This window comes from Lithohypha guttulata (assembly GCF_036872675.1).
Source record: "Lithohypha guttulata strain CCFEE 5908 chromosome Unknown scaffold_4, whole genome shotgun sequence".
Classification (NCBI taxonomy): domain Eukaryota; kingdom Fungi; phylum Ascomycota; class Eurotiomycetes; order Chaetothyriales; family Trichomeriaceae; genus Lithohypha; species Lithohypha guttulata.
The window spans coordinates 1,624,811-1,644,380 of NW_027042753.1; the positions used below are offsets into that span (position 1 = coordinate 1,624,811).

The 19,570-nt window shown below is 49.8% G+C and overlaps 9 protein-coding genes across 9 annotated transcripts; 4 read left to right on the forward strand and 5 right to left on the reverse strand.

Annotated features, from left to right (window-relative positions):
• Positions 1–80: 80 nt before the first annotated feature.
• On the forward strand, positions 81–2,894 carry LTR64_005749 (uncharacterized protein; the record flags this gene model as incomplete). Its single annotated transcript, XM_064900087.1, has 1 exon — positions 81–2,894. One exon carries the CDS (start codon positions 81–83, stop codon positions 2,892–2,894), a length of 2,814 nt encoding a protein of 937 aa, XP_064753399.1.
• A 32-nt stretch (positions 2,895–2,926) lies between these two features.
• SEC13 (GTPase-activating protein S13) lies at positions 2,927–3,660 on the reverse strand (the record flags this gene model as incomplete). Its single annotated transcript, XM_064900088.1, has 2 exons — positions 2,927–2,955; positions 3,090–3,660. 2 exons carry the CDS (start codon positions 3,658–3,660, stop codon positions 2,927–2,929), a joined length of 600 nt encoding a protein of 199 aa, XP_064753400.1.
• Positions 3,661–4,668: 1,008 nt separating this feature from the next.
• SFH1 (Chromatin structure remodeling complex protein sfh1) lies at positions 4,669–6,654 on the reverse strand (the record flags this gene model as incomplete). Its single annotated transcript, XM_064900089.1, has 2 exons — positions 4,669–4,773; positions 4,828–6,654. 2 exons carry the CDS (start codon positions 6,652–6,654, stop codon positions 4,669–4,671), a joined length of 1,932 nt encoding a protein of 643 aa, XP_064753401.1.
• Positions 6,655–8,166: 1,512 nt separating this feature from the next.
• Positions 8,167–9,353, forward strand: LTR64_005752 (uncharacterized protein; the record flags this gene model as incomplete). The annotated part of the gene is made up of 6 exons (XM_064900090.1): positions 8,167–8,245; positions 8,293–8,332; positions 8,381–8,516; positions 8,628–8,962; positions 9,012–9,276; positions 9,333–9,353. 6 exons carry the CDS (start codon positions 8,167–8,169, stop codon positions 9,351–9,353), a joined length of 876 nt encoding a protein of 291 aa, XP_064753402.1.
• A 584-nt stretch (positions 9,354–9,937) lies between these two features.
• LTR64_005753 (uncharacterized protein) lies at positions 9,938–11,682 on the reverse strand (the record flags this gene model as incomplete). Its single annotated transcript, XM_064900091.1, has 3 exons — positions 9,938–10,303; positions 10,358–10,444; positions 10,522–11,682. The coding sequence occupies 3 exons, from the start codon at positions 11,680–11,682 to the stop codon at positions 9,938–9,940; spliced, it is 1,614 nt and encodes a 537-aa protein (XP_064753403.1).
• A 571-nt stretch (positions 11,683–12,253) lies between these two features.
• On the reverse strand, positions 12,254–13,331 carry LTR64_005754 (uncharacterized protein; the record flags this gene model as incomplete). The annotated part of the gene is made up of 3 exons (XM_064900092.1): positions 12,254–12,484; positions 12,539–13,218; positions 13,265–13,331. The coding sequence occupies 3 exons, from the start codon at positions 13,329–13,331 to the stop codon at positions 12,254–12,256; spliced, it is 978 nt and encodes a 325-aa protein (XP_064753404.1).
• A 577-nt stretch (positions 13,332–13,908) lies between these two features.
• Positions 13,909–15,318, forward strand: LTR64_005755 (uncharacterized protein; the record flags this gene model as incomplete). Its single annotated transcript, XM_064900093.1, has 1 exon — positions 13,909–15,318. One exon carries the CDS (start codon positions 13,909–13,911, stop codon positions 15,316–15,318), a length of 1,410 nt encoding a protein of 469 aa, XP_064753405.1.
• Positions 15,319–15,802: 484 nt separating this feature from the next.
• LTR64_005756 (uncharacterized protein) lies at positions 15,803–16,879 on the forward strand (the record flags this gene model as incomplete). Its single annotated transcript, XM_064900094.1, has 1 exon — positions 15,803–16,879. The coding sequence occupies one exon, from the start codon at positions 15,803–15,805 to the stop codon at positions 16,877–16,879; it is 1,077 nt and encodes a 358-aa protein (XP_064753406.1).
• A 219-nt stretch (positions 16,880–17,098) lies between these two features.
• Positions 17,099–19,473, reverse strand: LTR64_005757 (uncharacterized protein; the record flags this gene model as incomplete). The annotated part of the gene is made up of 4 exons (XM_064900095.1): positions 17,099–17,846; positions 17,893–17,974; positions 18,154–18,958; positions 19,105–19,473. The coding sequence occupies 4 exons, from the start codon at positions 19,471–19,473 to the stop codon at positions 17,099–17,101; spliced, it is 2,004 nt and encodes a 667-aa protein (XP_064753407.1).
• Positions 19,474–19,570: the final 97 nt, after the last annotated feature.

The following is a 19,570-nucleotide window of genomic DNA, read 5'->3' on the forward strand; positions in this document are numbered from 1 at the left end:
CATCTCCAGCATACTGCAGCAAGAACCAGGACACCAACAGCGGCTCGTCTCATGACTTAGGCCGCCATGTCTGCAGTTCTATGCCTCGACATTGCAAGTTGTCGCAGTCCGGAGTCCTGCGTGACTCGTTTTCCATAACATCGGCGCCGCTGCTCGACTTTCTTCTACCCACCCACCAGAGCCTTGAGCCAAGCAGATTCAGCAGTCAACGCCGAGCTCTACATACAGAGAACAGCAACCGTTCCGTCGAACATCTATTCTACAGTGCGCTGAGTCAAGCTACACTATGTCAGAGGCACAAGAAATCATATGTCCCACCATGTACCATATACCGCGAACAAAAGAGAGGTGCCTCTTTTGCTCGCCTTCGAGCGAATTCATTGAACCATCAGCGTTATGACAGTAAAGGTCGTCTCATAATTGAGACCACTCCCCCACGACAACCAGCATATTCCCTCGATGAACATCGGCTACACCATTTCTTCGACAACAACGAAAGACATTTCGCAGCATCTTCCAGGTTGCCACCCAGCTTCTTCAACGATGTCAGCTACATACGCGATTTAGCAGTGCCCAAGCAGCTTTCTGCGGAACGAAGACGCCAAACTAGAACGGCTGAGACGAACGATGGGACAAGATCAGCTGTGCAGCAAGGACCCGCAAATGTGGACAAACAGCTAAAGCTTCTGAAGAGTGTACGAGATTTGGAAGACAAATTGGCCAAAGCAAAACAAGAGCTGGCACAATCTGCGGACAGGCCGGCTGTTGCAACATCTGGCCCCACGAAAAGAACAGTCTTGACCAAGAAAGACTATCTTAATCTCGTTGACCTCTACTTCTACTCTCACAATAGCCGGTTCTCTCCCGAAGCCCCTGACAAGTCTCCTACGCCTGTCATCCTCGATGATTACAGCTTCACTCTTTCCGCCGACTTCACACGGCCGAACAATGAAGATGAGGACGAAATACAAGAAGAGGAAGATGAAGAAGATTACACTTCACCTTTTGAGGAGATCCAACGGCGGTTGAAGAACAATCAGCTACAGGAGATTGCTGCCATGCAAGTCTTTGTCGACCTACTCATAGACGATACCTCATCTAATCGTGCTCTCCATGAGGCATATCAGCAGCTACCACAGCCAGGCGTGGCATACCTGCCAAAGGGTGTCATCAGACTCTTCTTGCAACGCATGTCGACTCCATGGGTCAAGACCGAGGCCTCGAAGCTTCGCTATCTGTCTTTAATTGACGAGATGCAGCAAGCGAACCTGCCAATCACTGTAGCAGAATGGTCGTCAGCTATCTATCTTGCTGGCAGGTCTTTCGGTCGCATCGACCAAGGTGAGGTGAACCGAGCCTTCGAAGCTTGGCATCGAATGGAGAACGAAGCTGGGATCCGCTCAGGCAATGTCACTTTTAATATCTTGTTTGATATAGCAGTGAGAAGAGGTAAGTTTGCCTTGGGAGAAACTATCTTGACTGAGATGCACAAGAGGAACCTTCGTCTCAACCGTCTCGGCCGAGTCAGCTTGATGTACTATCATGGCCTCCGAGGCGATGGTGACGGTGTGCGAAAGGCTTATCATGACTTCGTTGAAGCTGGAGAAATAGTCGACACTCTTGTTCTCAATTGTGTTATCGCCTCTCTTATCAATGCACGTGAGCCAACTGCTGCCGAACAGATATACCAGAGAATGAAAGACATGCAGTCCACCTTGTACAGAGGCTGGTCGGAGGATGGTGAGGAAACTCTTTTCCGCCGTCATCCAGAACCCGGTTCCGATAAGCTAGGCACTGAGATGGCGTCGAACCAGCTGGGACGCATACTTTCTCGGAGCGATCGCCTGAAGAAGGTCCTTCCTGGAAAGCACCAGGAGTTACAGGATACCATGCCCCTCACGCCTGATTTTACCACGTTCCGAATCATGCTTGCCTACCATGCTTCGGTCTCAGGAGACTTGGATCGCATGACAGTTTTGCTCAAGGAGATGCTTGACAATTTTGACATACCACTATTCCCAGTCGTCTTTCAATTGCTATTCAAAGGCTTCGCCATTCACCATCCGGCTCAAGGGCCCAGTTCAAGATGGACCAGACAACGGCTAGATATGACGTGGACGGCCTGCCGCAATGCTATCAAAGAAAGTAACAAGATCTACCACGGAGCATCACTTGCCGCACTTGAGTCAGAGCAGTCTCTCCCATCTGTCACGGATGTGAAGATAGGCATGTCAACCGTCAATGAAGCAGCGAAGAGTGGTCAAACCAAGCAGCGAACACTGTCAATGTGGGAAGAGCTTGTCATTGACCTGGCAGCTTTTCCACGAGAACGACTGAAGCGGCTTGAGCGTTATCACAACTCTCAGTTCGACGAGTCCGTGTCGAATGAAACTTTCGAATCACCCTTTTTCCAGAACGCGCATTACTCAGCTCCACAGCCTGAATTGGACGACGAAGAAGGAGAATACTCATTACCCGACCCTGTGGGATCAACGCTCGCAAGCCCGAAACACCAAAACTTCGACCCATACACCAGAGGCGATCCCGAAACTGAAATCAACACTGCACTCCACGAAGGCCACCACGACGAAGACTGGGACCGACCACCCAGTGCACCCGAAGAAGGCCTGACCCATGCCTCCTTCTCATCCTTCGCATCCACACCAGGCGCTGACGGACCTCGAGCCCACCATCGTGTCCGTGCATCAAAGCCCATGGTCTGTTGGCTGTTGCGCGCATACGCGAGAGTTACACGTTCTCGTGCAGTGCTGGAAGAGATATATGGCAGTATCAGGAAGATATGGGTGCCTAAGGACGAGCGTGAATCGGAGATAGTTCTCAAGGTGTTGTTGAGGTGCTTGAAGGATTGTGATAGGACTAGTGGCCGGGCGTGATTGTCACGGTTTCTGGTCAGTAGTGTCTACGTTTATAATTCCATCACATACAGAATACAGCCTGTTTTTGCTTGTAGGGATTCTGTAATTTCGAGGCTCTTGGGCAAAAGTGCTGAATTGGAGAGCTGTCTATGATCTTTTTTGAAGACGATTTACTGGATTATTCTGTAATCTCTCTAACACACTCCCACACACCCTTCAAATTCTCCTTCCACAAAGTCACCTTGCCGTCCGACCCCGAGACAGCAAGCACATTCCCGCTCAAACTCCAGCTCACTCTCCACAGGACCGCATCTCCGAAGTCTTTCAGTGTGGTGGCTAACTGCCATGAATTGATATCAGTTGGATTTGTGCTTGTCCATATCTTAACGGTTTTGTCCTGTGACGCTGAAGCGATATATGTTTTCGAAAGCAGTGTAGGTGACCAGGCTACATCGCGGACCCAGTCGGAGTGGCCTTCTGGTAATGATAGCATTTGAGTGTATGTGTTTTGTTGTTGGTTCCATTCCCAAATCTTAACCTCATTGTCTGAGCCGCCTGTTACGAAGCGTCTGTTGGTCGTTTGTTGTGATGGGTCTGCTTTGCGTGCGATTGCGCCTGGGAGGCCGCCTGATGGAGACCAGGAGACGGCGTTGACGCCCATGCCGTGTGCGGAGATTAGAGTGTGACTCCATGTATTGTTTGCGAAGTCAAGGACGCTGACTTGACCGTCTGAGGAGGCACAGGCTAGTAAGCAGCCTAGATCGGGAGGAGCCCAGGCGACCATGTTTACGCTGGCTGTGTGAATTGTCGAGGCGTATACTAGGGACCAGGTCGCGGGTTGAGAAGGGTTCGTCGAAGGCATTTCTCGGTAAATATGTACTCGGCCATCGTAGGAAGAGGATGCTAGGAGGGTGCCAAATTTAGGATGAGCCTGACCGTCTGTATTAGCTTGTCTGCATACTATCGGCACTGTAATCGGTAGAAGAGAGCCGTACCCACGACACACACCAGACTGCCCCTTCGTGACCTTTTAGAGTTTCCTGTAACCTGTGCTGATCGCCATCTACCTCGAATATCTTGATCGTCTTGTCTGAGGAACATGTCGCAAGTCGACGTCCGTAGTAGTCGAGCACAGCATCATGCTAGACGCCTGTCAACATCAAACACTCAGAAGCTTGAGCCAGGACATACTCACTATCATATCATCGTGACCAGAACTTGAGATGACTTGAGCCTGTTGGAAGCAAGGGTCAGTCTATTTCTTCCTTTCACGGCCCTCGTAGAAGGTGTAGGGGCTCAAAGCGTACCATCTTTACTTAGTTCTTAGCACTCGCAACCCAACGTCAAGGGTAGTACGGTGGAGAGAGGATTATTTGGGTCAAGCAAGAAGTTGGCGCAAAGTGGTCTGGCAATCTGGCATCTGTTGTGATGCTGCCAGAAACGCGGTTGCGCTTGCCGTTGAGATGAGCGCAGCCAAGAGATCCGGAAGCAAGATCTTATCTTATCAAGGGGTCGATATCCCTCATGAGGCTGACTCAGTTTGGGCTTCAGCTATGGTCAATGAGCTTGCGCAAAAAACGCGAAGGTAGATTGTGAGCAGTATAGTGATTGCTCTCTTCTAACTGACGCCTTGAGCAGTGACTTGTGAAGGCCATGCCTACCATAAATCCTGCACATATCCCTTAAGATAGCTCGTTACGATTCGTGCCCAACCATAAACACCTTGCTATTGAAACCAAGCTCTTTGAAGCCCTGTTGTACATCGAACCGCTCACATTCAGTTTCTGCAATCCTAACGAGGCATTGGCATCTTCGGCCGATTTTTGTGCAGATCCTTGTTCCATGCAGGTAACTCCTTATCCCTCTCATAAAGCATAGCACAATTATTACATAGTGTCTGTGTTGTGTTAGCTTCTTGCCCGAACGTGAAATCAATAGACGTGTCACTTACTCTCGGCCCTTTGGGCCCACCCCTCACTGCCCAAACCGCTGTACCCCAGACCATACAGTGGCTACACCTCCAATTCATGCGGTCCTGTTCGCTGACAAAGGCCTTCACGTCACCACCCCATCCACCATCTTGAGGCTCAGGTGTTGCTTTTGCGCTGGGACTTGGGCTCCGTAGTTTCCTTTTCTTCCTGTTTCTTTCGCCCCGGCCCATCAGAGGTGTTTCGTCGCCCATGCCAGTACCCAAATAATCGAAATAGCTGCCTCGCTGCTGAGCTTCCTGTTCACGTGCTGTTGGTGTCATCCCGGCGGTGCTTGTGAAGCGTGCCATTTCTCTTCTTTGTCGTCGCAGTTGTCTCTCACGGTCGAATTCACGTTTCTCAATCTCATACTTCGACAGGATTTCGAGCCTAGGCTCCCACTCAGCACCAAAGTCCGCGTCGTCATAACGCCAACCTGCACCTGCCTCGGCACGAACAGCTTGATTGTCGATGTCACCTTGACCCCACGTGCCGCCTACGGTCAAGGTATTTCCGCCCTCACAGGTCTCCTTCTTGAGCTTCAATACCGCTTCGTAGATGGCATGTGTGATGGCCAGAACCCATTCGCCGTTCAAGCCCAAGTCTGCACATGTCTGTTTGGCGAATATCTCAGCTGCACCTGGCGGATGCAGAAGCGACCATTCGAACTTGTCTTGGAAGAGGCGAGAGGCATGGTATATGGAAAGCGTGATAATACAGCGATATGTGTCGTCTAGATTGAGAAACATGTCTTCCTGCTGAGGAGGCTCTTCCGTCAGGTCTTCGATGGGAATTGGTGTGGCTTCAGCAGTGACTTGTGCTCCACTCGGCAGCTGGAAAGGTTGTGGTGTGTCCGGACCAGGAGTACTTGGTCTAGGCGTGGCACTTTCCCATGCTGGCGTGCCATATCCTGACCGTGGTCGTGATGTTCCAGTCGCAGTTTGAGCATTCTGAACCACTTTTTGTGCTAACAAGTTTCCTGATGCCCTTGCCGCGATCTGTTGTGGTCTGGATGAAGTGTGGAATAAGGGATGTAAGGCAACTCCTGCGTACTCCTCTAACTGTGTCCGTATCTGTTTCGAAAATTCAGCAACTAACATCGATGGATTGGGAAGGTCGAGATCTTGCACAAAGGCAATGGCGAAGTCTTCTGGTGTAAACAGAGTCTCGTGCAGATTCCACATGAAAATGTCTCTAATTTTGTATCCTGGTGAAGGTTCTGGTCGTCGAAATGCCGGGTTGAGTAATATATTTCCCGGCTCATTCTGTTTGGAAGGTATTGGGAAGGGCGTATCCTGCTGACTAGGCTGTATCTCGTACTCGATGCGGACGGGGATTAAAGTCAGGGGGAATTGTGCTTGGGCGTGGGTACCCTGAAGAGTCCTATCAGCATCCTTTGTTAGCTTGTCCCACCAACGGGTTATGGGGGTGGTAGAAAGATAGGGCACCTCGTACGGTGGTCTTCTTTGGCGCAAGCCATCAGCAATCCAAGAGCGAAAAATGGGTTGAACCTCGATCGGCTCCGTGATTTCCTTGCCTAACTTCTCGACTCGGGGCTCCTTCTTCTCTAAATCTTCGCGCCTAATTGACCGCAAGCCAGTAGGTCGTCGACCAGTACCTTCACTGTCCTCAAAATCCTCTTCGTCGTATGCATCGTCTGCATAATTGATGACAGTAGTGCCCCTCTTCGTGGTACGGCCAGCAGTAGGTATAGCTTGCGTCACTAGGACGGGAGCCGCGAGCGAGTTCGCATACTGGCGCAGGCGAGGAGCATAAGACGACTGGAATGCCTGAGCACTCTGTCGAGCCATTTCTTTGACCAGGACAATCTCTTCTGCGCTCAAATATCCAGCCTATCTGGGTCCATTCAGAAACTCGAAGTATGCGAAAGAGTTGGTGTGGTTTTGAGAGGTCTGATCAGGGTTGCAGGGTGTGGGCACAAGTGAGCCGTTGCTTCGGTACAGAAAGTTGCGACCTTGCATACGAATTGTACGCGACCCGAAACGCGAACTAAGAGCCATGCACAAGATGTGGTGGAGCATTTACGGAGCAAACAGAGCAAACCAAACTCATACAAGGAAATGCATGTCTGGTACTTCTTTCCATTTCCTTTCAACCTTACCATTTGATATAGCCGGGTGCTAAGACTAGACCTCAGGAGAGCCCGAACTCAAGTGTCCCTATTTGCCTTTTTCGGAAGTCAAGAAGTTAGGGCGTCACAAGTCATAGTTCCACGAGACGTGGTATCCTGAGACGGAATATGCTGGCTTCAAGAACTAGACGGTTCAGCCAGGAAGTGTCAAGCTGAGGATCCTTCATGTATACAGTATTGTGTTTCTTAGTCTCAAGCAGTACGTTGCCATGCCGCCGTCAGGACACGTAATGAGGAGTGTTGAGCTTTGCCGCGTAGTTCAGCTTCCATGCAGGAACTCGTATAGCTGGTAAAGTGCTACTCAAGCATCCGTTTCTTGTAGCCCTCGATCGTGCGAACTCGCGACGCTCCAGACAGAGACTTGGTCGATCCTCAACTCTCGCATGTTGTATTACTACATTTACTGACTACGATGATCTTGAGGTCGTCAGGTGTTCGCGTTGGACGCGTTAAGTTCATTTGCAAAGTCTCCAGCGCTAACTCGGACGGAACTCAATCGTGGACTATTATCCGCCGACCAGAGACTCTTGGTCAGGTCTAATTTCCTGAGAAGCAGCAAGCGCGTCACATTCACCATACCACCTTCGCAATCTGGCTTCCTTTCGTCTACGACTTTGGGTTCACGTTCGATTTGTCGCGACTAGTCTGTCTCTTCCACAGGCCACGCTCGTAGGCGAGCGCAGTGCGTACAGCTGACGCATCGATCCTTGGACTGGTCTCACCTCCAAGAAAGCTTCATTCGATTCCTTCGATCGACTACCTTCTCACGCTGCCCATCACGGAGTTGTCACAGCCTCGTCGTAATTCCCAAGACGATCAAATTCTCCCAGCACCTCCTCTACATTCGTTTGGCGCCGAATCACCATCGTCGGGCTCACCTTCTTCGAAACCACCACCTTTCTCTTCACTGTACTTTCCTTCTGCACACGAGGTCGATCGTCTCAAGGTCGCTGTCACTGAGGCTGTCAACGAACATATCCTAGCCACTGCTGCGGCTCCCTCCTTTGCGGAGGCACTTGCAGAGGACGAGGAGCAACAGCGTGAAGCCGAGACTAAGGCTGCGCTACCTAGAGATACCAAAGGAGAGTCCTCGAGCCGCAATCTTGACGACGGAGAGCCCCCACCACCTTATACCGAAGGTTCTAGTCCACTCGAAACATTTACATACGTGATGGCTGCTGCTGGCGGTGCTTCGAGCATAATCACACAGGTACAACAGACGGCAGGGCCACCAATAAATACATTAGGAGGTATGCACGCAAGAAGTTAGTGTCGAGATGAGGCTAACGTCGACCAGGCGATGTTGGGAGTGACGAACACATTACCCTCGATCTGAGGTAAGACCTTCTAGGAGCACGAAATGACGCCTTTGCTAACTGGCACAGAGGCACTAAATTTACTTTGTCGCGTGACGAGCTGCTCACTTTGCCTGAGTTTGTTCTGCTCTCTCTATTTCCGAATGGCCTACTTCCCGATGGCCAGATGGGCACATTCCACGATGGCGATGTGTATCCAGTAGACGTACGTGCTTCTCCTCCTCCTCCTCTGCACCCTTTGTTGGTGCTAGGGAACCCCAATATCTATATCGGAGATGTAACGTTTGAGTCATAGTATGACCCGGCAAGTCTACAGTACATGCTCGACTTTTTCAGAGGAGTCGCCCAGTCGATCCCTTCTTCATCGTCTTCGCCATCAGCATCACATGAGAACGATCCTGTGGCCATGGAGCCACTTTCTGGTGCTGCCAAGGACATGCTCCAGGATCGCGCTGGCATCATTGTTTTGAGAGAAGATCTGGATTTTTACGTTATTCCACCACGTAAAGATATCGAACAGGTAGAGATGATCGAGGTCAAACGAGCCGCTGCAAGAGCTCTCCTACAGCAGAATGGCATCTTCTCAGGCCTTCGACGTAGCCAGGAGACTGGCACGACTGAACAGCATTTGATAGAAATGCTCACTGCTGGGTAAGTGCGATCCCCTCGTATCTACGGTACGCAAGCTAATTAGTCCTAGTGGTTTTGATCACGACGATACTTGGGGCCACAGGGCAGGCGAGCCTCACAAAGCAGTTATCTGCAGTCTGGCGTTGGCCAGGTTAAGGACAGACATCAAAGGCGATCTGGCCGGCGGTAATGCCGTCGGCATGGCTCAAAAATTGCTTCTGTTCTGGCGCAAACCCGCTCGCAGGTGTTGGTGGGAAGGCGTCGAGTTACAGAACGTCGATGGTGTACCCGGAATACTCAAAGTATGGATAAGGCGTGTATGGACTTTGGAAATGGTAAGTCTTTCTGCAACATCCTTATCGGAACACCACAATGCTGACATGGTCCACAGAGCGTCATCGGATTGAGATGACATTAGTCGAGCTGACCATGATACAAGCTGCACATACGCATTCATATATACTCTGTAAAAGTTTTTGTCTCGTTCCTAGGTCTATCTACTGTGGCGTCTGGGGGTGGAAATAATCTGAACAATACCCATGCGTGAATATTGGCATACTAGTAGCATATGTTCACAGGTTTAGGTAGATAGTCGCAATTGTGTGGCTAAATACGCATGTATCTAATCGAGTGGCTTTGTCGACCACGTGTCGGACTTCGCGAGTGCAGATGTCAATGACTTGCACACGGACGTTTTTATTCCCCGAACATTTCACCAATAGTCAAAGGTCGGCCCATACCACCCATGCGTCTGCTGTGATTGGAATGATCCAAGCAATACTGCTGAGTTTATTAAAGGATCATTAACGTATGCTTGATCACGTTCACAGAATTTATTGTCTATATAGAAATACGTGTTTATGCAGCCAGTCCTCGTGTCTAATAACCAAACCAACACGTATCCCATTGGTGCATGTATAGCCAAACCAGACGCCATGCTATACTAGGGACTTCCAAATTTGCTCTTTACAATTTATACTCTCCCGACGACTGCGACTAATGAGCAGCAACAAAATACGTATTCGTGATCAAACAAGTAATCATCACAACAAACCCATAAATACTCAGCGCAAGCGCAAGGCGACGCAGAAGTTTCCTCCGCCACTTCTTCGAACGGCGCAGAATGTTTGCGGTGGAAGTGTTGACGGTACTTAGCATCGAGTGCGCGAGGAGACCGTCGTTGTCGTCGTTTCCGGTGTTATGTTGTGGCTCGACTGAGGGTCGACGGTGTGGGAGGGTTGGGTCGTCTTCGTTGTCGTTGTCGGAGTCGCTGTCCCAGTCGTCTTGTTCTTTCATTAGGCGTTGGTGGAGGGGGGAGTCCGGACTGGAAATTTTGTAGTAGAAGAGACCTGGGAGGATGAACTGTGGGGGAGTGTGAGTGGAGGTTTTTGTCAGGTTGGATGTTAGGGAACTCACGCTGATGGCTGTGCTTCCTGTGCTGCCGACGTAGGCGAGCACGGCCTCGAGGCTGGAGACTGTCATGGCGACGATGTAGGAGAGGATCTGAAGGAGGTTAGTGCACGGACATCGTGGGAAAGTTGAAGAGGTGGATGGTCTACACCACTTTAAAGATAACTTACTATAATGACTGTAGTGATAAGCGCGAATCGTGTGTCAGACATCTCGGTCTTTCGTGGTTGAATGGATGTCGGCGTGAGAAGTGGCTCATAGCGTAGAGGACTTGCATCGGGACGAGTAATATTATGTCGTGCAAGAACATTAAAGAGCTTTCCTTTCGGCCTCCATTTTATGACTGCATCGACACTGGCTCGGCATGGGTGAACCTGCAGTGGGTAGGAAAACATGACCAACACAACAATAGCTGCCCGGCCAATGGTCGTGCTTGTAGATGGTGCGTATTGTGCCACAATGTTTCCACCCACCTCATTACCGAAGGAGAGGTAGCCAGTGCAAGCCACAAGCACGTAAATGGCTGCCGCGGAACCGATCGAGGCGATTATTACGGAAGTAGTACGTCGGTGTGAGTTGTCTGCAATTTCGTTCAAGATACTGAACATGTTCTGGTGACAGGTGTATGCGAATACTATAACAGGAAAGCTGGCCAAAGTTGGGACAGGACCAGCCCACGTAAACCTCCGAAGTGGTGTCTGGTAGTGTCCTGTCGGTAGTGTGTCATTGGCTCCAAAGTGGTAGACCACCAGTATAACCAAGTATCCAATTGAGATTAACGCGATAATGGAGGTATATTTCAGTGAATCGAGTCTGCGCAGAAAGGACAAAGGAATGACAATAAGCATGAATGCCGTAACCCAGAAACGCCTGTCGATCAAGAAAGGTACCACCTGGTTCACTTCGACAAAACCAAGAACAACGCCTGGCATAAGATCTCCAATGATGATAAGGTAGCTCACGCCCACTCCGAAGCACTTGATTGCGATCGCAGCGTCAAACACGACAGCAGCATTTGGGTATGTGATTTGGCTGAGCGCAAAGAAGCTTGCCGATCCTCTTTCAAGATATGCTGCGCATCTCGTTTGCAAATAGAGACCAAAGCCTGCAGTCAAGCCTGCCCATAAGATAACAATACTCCCGAGTAGCATGCCCATGTGCGACATAGCTAGTGGCATTGCAAGCACACCGGCTCCCACAATGGTGTTGACCAGGTTGATCACGCTGCTGGTCCATGACGCCTGCCCAATGACTCCTATCTCTTTTCCTTTGGTTGGTGTTCGAGGACGCCGACGTGTGGCAGAGGAAGGTCTGACTGGTTCGTTCTCCATATTGAGGAAAGGCGATACGGCTGTGAAGACTTTGCGCATTTGTGTATTCAAGTTCTACCGGGAATGCATGCTGGTGTTTGTAATTTTTTTTTTAATCTCAGTATCGTGATAATCCCTGCAATAAGATCTTGATCGATGTCGTGACAGGTAAGAAGACAAAGACATGCTCCAGAGTGACCTTGGAGGCCATCACGACGCAAATGGCTCTTAGGTTCAGCCGTAGAGACGACTTTCTCTGGCATCAATGAAGCTTGGTATTGTGTTCGACTTGCTTCGTCCAGGCATTGCAGAACACTCGGTTCGACTGCTTCAAAGATGTCGCCTCTATCCAAGTTCTGCATGTCGGATTCTACTCGATCCTATCCCGAAGCACACACCTCAGCTGGACACGTTGCAGTTCAGCGAACAATTTTCAGGTGACGTCTCTACTTGGACTCGCTCGCAGTAGAGTACCAGTGGACTATATTTCATGGCAGAACACTCACCTGATTGCGAGTTCAACAAAATTCATGCGCATTTCGACAGCACACCATCGCTTTGCACTATGGCAGGAGCCCAGACCAGGTGATGCTTACACTCTACCCCAGTTCGGTCCAACTGCATCGTTCATGTCTTTCCAGGCCTGCGTGACGTTTGCCATCATCAGACCTCTGGTATCACCGCCCGTTCCCGGCGGCTGATTGCCATATACCGGCACATCCCTCACATCACTCTGGACGACCTCTACCAGACTTCCACCCTTGAGAGATACTGCCTCTCCTCTAGAATTGGTCATCTCGTCGGCTACGCAAATGTTGTACATCTATCTGTCGTCAATTGACCGAGCACATACAGGTAAAAGAATGGCATAACTTACCACTTCGGCGACTTCCACTGGTGTCACCCACTCGCTTTGCACAGTTCCGTCCTCCATCAAGATCATATTTCGTTTCTCGCTTTCCAACCAGAGGGGAGTCCTAACAATCGCAGGTGCGACACCAGCCACTCGAATATGTCGTGTCTCTTCTAGCTCTCCCATGGTGTAAATGAACCCTCGCAGACCCCATTTGCTGGAAACATACAAGGGTACAGGCGCGAATACCATTTCACTAGCAATACTCGAAATATGGACCACAATCTTCATGTTGTCTGGACCTGCAGGTGGATCCGAAGACATGAAATGCGACATGGCTAGTTGAGTTGCTCGGATCGGATGCACCAAATCGATATCGATGGATTTGTATCGGTCGCCAAAAGGATCATCCTTCGACTTCTCACTCCCAGGTGGGTGCCAAAATCCGGAAGAAGGTGGCTCGAATATTCCAGCGCCAGGACAGACGATATCGTATGTGCCGAATTGGTCTTCTGCCGTTCTGAAAAGAGCGTGCAAATCTTTCCAGGATGACACATCTGTTTTCTGGTAAATGGCTTTCGGACCATCCGTGGTATTGCTGTACGAATCGACGAGCTTCTGCGCTTCTGGTCGTAGAGTAACGTCACCGATCAAGACGTTACAGCCGTTGTTGAGCAGGATTTTTGCGAACTCGAAGTTGATGCCTGTTTCCTATGAGCTCGGCCGTGACCTGTATTTAGTGATTCATACCACTTCCAGCTCCGGTAACAATTGCAGATTTGCCTTTGACAGGTCGATTGACAGCAAGCGAACCCATGATGTCGAGCTAGCTCTTGGTGTGTGGAAGACTGAGCGTATAAGACTTAATATTCAGGGCTTACTGATGGTCGTATACAAGTTCTCTACAGTATGTCAAGCGTGGTACAACGTTGAGAACTCAGGACAGCGCAATCACAACATAACAAAGTGAATGATCCAGATACCCCTCACACGATCACGATTTGTATCTGCCTGAAAGTCCACTGGCTGCTACTTGACGAGTACATGTAGCCTCTAGACCGAGCAACCGGGTTTGCATCTGATGTAGAGCCTGCCAACGTGAAACTCATCTGAGTGGAAGCCTCGGGTATACGATCCTTAAGCGAACGTATTCCTCCACTGGACCCTTCCCCACAAGATTCATGCATGGAAGCTGAATGAACGTCCGAGGTTTTGCCTTAATAGCACCCTAAACCCAATCTAGCATGCCAACCGCTTGAGATACTCGACTTTGTGTCGTCCGTCGGCTTCAATACAGAACATAAAAGAGAGGCATCCCGCCTCAGTAGGATGAGATTCTCCCTCAACTACACCAGCATCATCACACAGGACTGTCCGTCAAGTCTGATACCACCATGTCAATGAAGAACATATCTCGAGCAGCCTCAACGCTAACCAAAGAGGCTGGCGACATTAGCAGCGTGTTCCCATCCCTATCAGGAAGGAAGGCTCCACCACTTCCACCTAGATACAGTCAGCTCAAGAAGACCCTTATCCAAGGCAACGAGGAGGCAGTGACAGCATCGTGGCATCGTCTCCTGTCGAGCCTGAGGGGTGAAATCGCTGAAGTGAGACGGAAAGGCAACAAAGTCGTGGCTGAGGTTGAATATTCCGACATTCAAAATGGATCTGTACCTCAATCTTTCCTGGACTCGATCAGACATAGAGATGTGGGTATCGTACGAGGTGTATTGCCACGGTCGTATGCCTTGGAGCTGAAGCAGAAGGCAATTGAATACATCGACGCCAACAAATCTCGAGTCAAAGCATTTCCACCAGATAGTCCTGCAGTTTATGAGCTATACTGGTCACCATCACAGACATTAGCACGAGGACATCCAAACATGTTACGAACGCAATCATTCCTCACGACGTTGTGGCACAGCTCTGATCCGAAGTCAGAGATTTCAACGACTTATCCTTTGTCCTATGCAGATCGACTGCGGATCCGACAGCCAGGCGATGCGAAGTTCGCACTCGGACCACACACAGATGGAGGGAGTGTTGAGCGATGGGAAGACCCGACATATTCTAAGGTTTACCAGAAGATTCTCGATGGCCAGTGGGAGAAATACGATCCATATGACGCTCGGTATCGACTCGACGCCAACATGGATATGTACAATGGTGGTGGAGCTTGCTCAATGTTTCGGCTCTTCCAAGGCTGGTTGGCGATGAGCTCAACTGGACCTGGTGAAGGTACTCTGAAAGTATGTCCTCTGCTGCGCCATGCATCAGCTTATCATATTCTGCGACCATTCTTCAACCCTGAAACAAATGAGCTTAACCTCGACTCATCGGAATTTCCTGGCTCCGTACAAGCTGCAGCACAGGAGTACAACACAGAAACACATCCACAGCTTGAGCTGCAAGATACAATGCTTTCGATCCCAAAGGTTGAGCCTGGTGATTATGTTGCATGGCACTGTGACACTATTCATGCAGTCGATGCCGAGCACAAAGGCAAGGGCGACAGTTCTGTGCTGTATATACCAGCATGTGCCTTGACGAGGTCGAACCTGAATGCCTTGAAGAGGCAAAGAGAATCTGCTAGCGTTCTTTCTCCACCACCAGACTTTCCAGGTGCTGGTAGTGAGGGCGAGAAGAACTATGCAGGGAAGGTTGACTGGTCAAGCAACTTCATCGAGCCAGCGGCGAAGAGAGCGATGGGATTCCCTGGCCAGTCCTTTCAGATTCTGCCTAATATGAGTGAGGGTGAGCAGGATGTGATCCGTGAAGGGAACCGCGTTTTGTTTGGCCTATAGGCTGGGCTGGGCATTACTCATGGCGTACAAGAGCAAGCCGTCCTTCATAGCGGCGTTAGATGCAGCTTGCGTCAGATACGGAGCATAGAAGTAACATTGGCAGGCTGTAGAGATTCTTTCAAATTTCACCAGTTTCAGCTCGACGCGTTCGAAGCGCGTCGTACGTCTAAGCGTAGACACATATCATGCAGAGTTCGATCAAACTTTGGAGTCTTTCCCACGCATATTCACAGCAGTTTCCAGTCGCTGCTCTTAAACCGAATCGAGCTGATCGTTCCCCAACATGAAAAGTAATAGAGAAATTTTGCCAAGCAGCATGAGCATCTCATTCTAGAGTCATAGAAAATTAGTGCTCTAGATATAAACTGCCTTGCTCATCTAAGTACCATCGTTAAAGAAAAGCTCAAGGACAATACCACCGAGGACTGTTCCTATTCCAAATCCATCATTTCTTTCTTGGTATCAACTGATCGTTTAGCATACAATGTCCAAAATCTACAGCGTCGGCATAATAGGCTACGGTCTCTCCGCCAAAATCTTCCACATCCCCTTCATCACAGATACCGCACAATTCAAGCTCGACGCCATCGTACAGCGCACGCCCAAACCCCAAGACGACGCAAGCAACGACTACCCCAGAACTAAAATATACCGCAGCACAGAAGAACTCTTCAACGATGCGGACATCGACGTCGTGGTCATCAGCACAGCACCAAACAGCCATTTTGAGCTCGCGAGTAAAGCTATGAGGGCAGGGAAACATGTCTTAGTCGAGAAGCCGTTCACGCCAACTTCGGATGAAGCTCGTGAGCTGGTCAAGGTTGCAGAGCAGAATAATGTGCTACTTACAGTATATCAGAATAGGCGATATGACAGGGATTTTCTGACTGTCAGGAGACTCGTTAGTGAGGGGTCTTTAGGACGTGTTGCGGAGTTCGAAACGCATTTCGATCGACATAGGCCTGATATGCCTACAGCACAGTCTTGGAAGACGGATCCGGCGAATTACTCTGCTGTATTTGATTTAGGCACGCATTTACTGGATCAGGCTGTGTACCTATACGGCTTACCGAAACGAATTACTGGATTTGTTGGGAGTCAGAGGGAGGGTAACACGATTGGTCTGGAAGACTCCTTTACGGCTCTACTGCACTACGAGGACGGACTGATGGTCACGGCGAAGGCTGGTGTGGTTAGTCCTGAGACCGACCAGCTCAGATTCTGGATACGAGGGACAAAGGGCAGTTTCAAGAAGTTTCACCTTGACCCGCAGGAGGATCAGCTCAAGAACGGCCTTCGACCAGGGCAGGAAAATTATGGGGAGGAAGGTGAAAGTAAACATGGCATTCTTACAACCACTAGTGAGGGTGGGATGACCACTAGCAAGGTGAAACCTGTGGAGAGTAAAGGATACACTACGTTCTATGATCAATTCGCAAAAGCTCTGGATGCAAATGATGCGAAATTGTTGCCAGTTGACCCAGGTGTGTCTGCGGACGTGATACGGTTGTGTGAGTTGATGAGGCAGAGCAGTCAGCAGGGCAGGACCCTGGATCTCTAGTGCGATCGCGTACACAATGGGAAGCTCTGAATTGCTGGAGACGTCGAAGGTGCATTTATGATCCTATTGTCTCACAAATTTACCTCGAATCAGAGCGCTGCAGTTCTTTCCGTCGCGATTTCCACCGCCTTTCCCATCCGCGTTCCCTCCGACGCCGAATCTCCCGGGTCACATCGGCCAATCTGTCAATTTCATGCCTACGAAGCACTCTGTATACTATCACATAGTCCTCTGTCTCCTCAAAACGCCCACGAGCACGTTCCAGTGCCTCGGGTTTACCCATTCGCGGCTAATTTTTGTCCATCTAGCACCGATAGGAATATCTTCATCCGAGACTTGCTTAAAAGGCGCAACGCCCTCCCGCGTCGGATAGGGGTCCTCCGGAAAATGAACTGTGCATGGAGGTTTCAGACTACCCTTGAGCTGAGAAGATGTCAGTGCTCTCTCCACAGTTGGCTCAACGATAGTCACTCTTTTGCGCGGCACCGCTTTGGCATCGTGGGATCTGGAACTCGGCTCGGACCATGCCACATCGTCTGATAGCTGTACTTCTAGTTGCTTGTCGACCGAAGGTGTGTCGAGATGCTCTCTCAGCACACCACCGCCAGTGCTGTCATCTTGGATCCTACTGGATATAATGTCCTCGTCCTCGAGCCCTTTTGTTCGTGGCGGTTCTTCTTCACCACCCGCCAATGTCTCAAGATACGGTGGGGCACACGAAGTAGCTCGAGCTGCCTCTGCGATGCAGTCGTACTTTGGTACGATGCAGACATCAATATGTCTCAGACCTTCGAGCTCAATCCCACGGTCATCCAGATACTCAACGTACTCTGGTCGATACGACGTAGGCCTTGTGGTCTTACCTTCTGTCGCGTGTGTCAGAGTTTCGAGAGTTGTGTATTTCGTGGCAGGAAATAGTATGGGCGTCAGAGTGTCGTAGTCAAGGAAGAAGATCTTGCAACGAAGACTAAGAAGGTAAGTATTAGTGCTAGGACAAAATGGGCGATGCTCACCAGTGAAAGTCACCCGTCTCTCCAACAAAAAGCTGGCCTTTACATAGCAGGCAGTTAGGCTCTTCAGTTCTCACGAAGACAGCTAACTGGTTTCAGATACTAGGGCTGCCGATCCTGACACGGGATGTGCTGTTCCTTTCTGGCCCTGAATGCCATGCTCCTCGCTAATTTGAAAAGAAGAAAGAACGACTTTAGTACACGCGCCAGAACAGTGATATATTCCTCAGATTTTGATAAGACAGCACATTCATTGTGCTTTACCCAGCTTGACGTCTGTCAAACCTGGTCCAAATACTTCACCGTCGTCTTCTTTCTTGAATCTCTTCTTCTGCCGCCGGTCCTCATCATCACTGTCTTGACCTCCCTTGAAACTCTTCTCTAGCTTGGCCTTTTCGTTGCCAACGATATCCTTCTTCTCGGGATCCTGACACTTGGCCAGCTTCTTCCCTATCCTTGCCAATTCTTTCTTCTTGCTTTTGTCTTCCGTCTGTGATTTGTATGAGCCGATAACTTTTGCACAGGCTGCTATTGTGTCGATGAGCTTCTGCTTGATTGGTCCAACTCGTGTGGTCAGGCGGTCGAAGAGGGCCTCCAAGTAGGAAAGCGTTAGTGACTTGTCGACGATCAGAAGGCAGGCAAGATGTATCTGTGGTGGTGTGAAGAGGAAGTATGCATCTGTCATCTGAACGTCACGAACACAAAGTGCTCTTCCTTTCGCGAAGGCTCTGTCGATACGATCCTTCATAGCTGCACCTTTCTTGCTCTCCACCACCAAATCGCCAAGGTCTGTCATCCGCTGCATATCACTCACGCAACCTTCGAGACCACGCATAGGATGCTTCACGTCTAATGTGAATCGCAGACTCTGCATAAGCAAGAACTCTGGCGCCTTCACATCATCATCTGTAACATTGTGTAGCTGAGCAGTGAACTTTGTGAGTGTGAGAAAGGTGTAATGCTCTGCTTTGAAGGCGAGCCACAGAGCGCTTGTTAGAAGATGGCGTGGATGATATGTCATAGGACTATTAGACAGGTAAAAACGGCGCAGGAACTGAATGGCTGTACACTAGACAACGAGTGAGTAGGTAAACATAGAAGGTCAGATTCTGACACGGTGTTCGCAGCGACGGTCAGTATTGCATATCTGCTTATGATGATTGAGGACTTTGAACAGCATAACCAACTTAGGATAAATCAACGAGCCTGACTCACCACAACAATTGCTCCTGGCCTCGGGAATATCGTGTCCTGTAGCTCAAGGATTTTCTCACAACCCCATTGTACCATGCGTTGTTCCTCGTCTGCTGTCAATGGATTCACCTCACCATCGAACTCGTCCGCACGTTTGCTCGAGGGTTCTGGTGTGCCAGTGGTACTTGAAGGTCCTGATATGCCATGACCATCATCGGCCGCGGTCGCAACAAGCGACAGGTTGCCAGCAAGACGTGACCTCTTGAAAGAAGCCTGTACTTTCTCGCATGCTAGCCTGTTTGTCTCTAGACGCTTGTCTTGTAGTTGCTCGGTGGTAAATGACCACAAGCGGTATTGCGAAGATGCCCGATACGTATCATCTTCCAGCATTGCGCAGTGACTCTACCTTGTTAGTACTCACAAGCTTCTTCCATTTACCAGAGTGTAAGCATAAAGGCGAGGTGAGAAACGATCAAGTCTTGTTAAC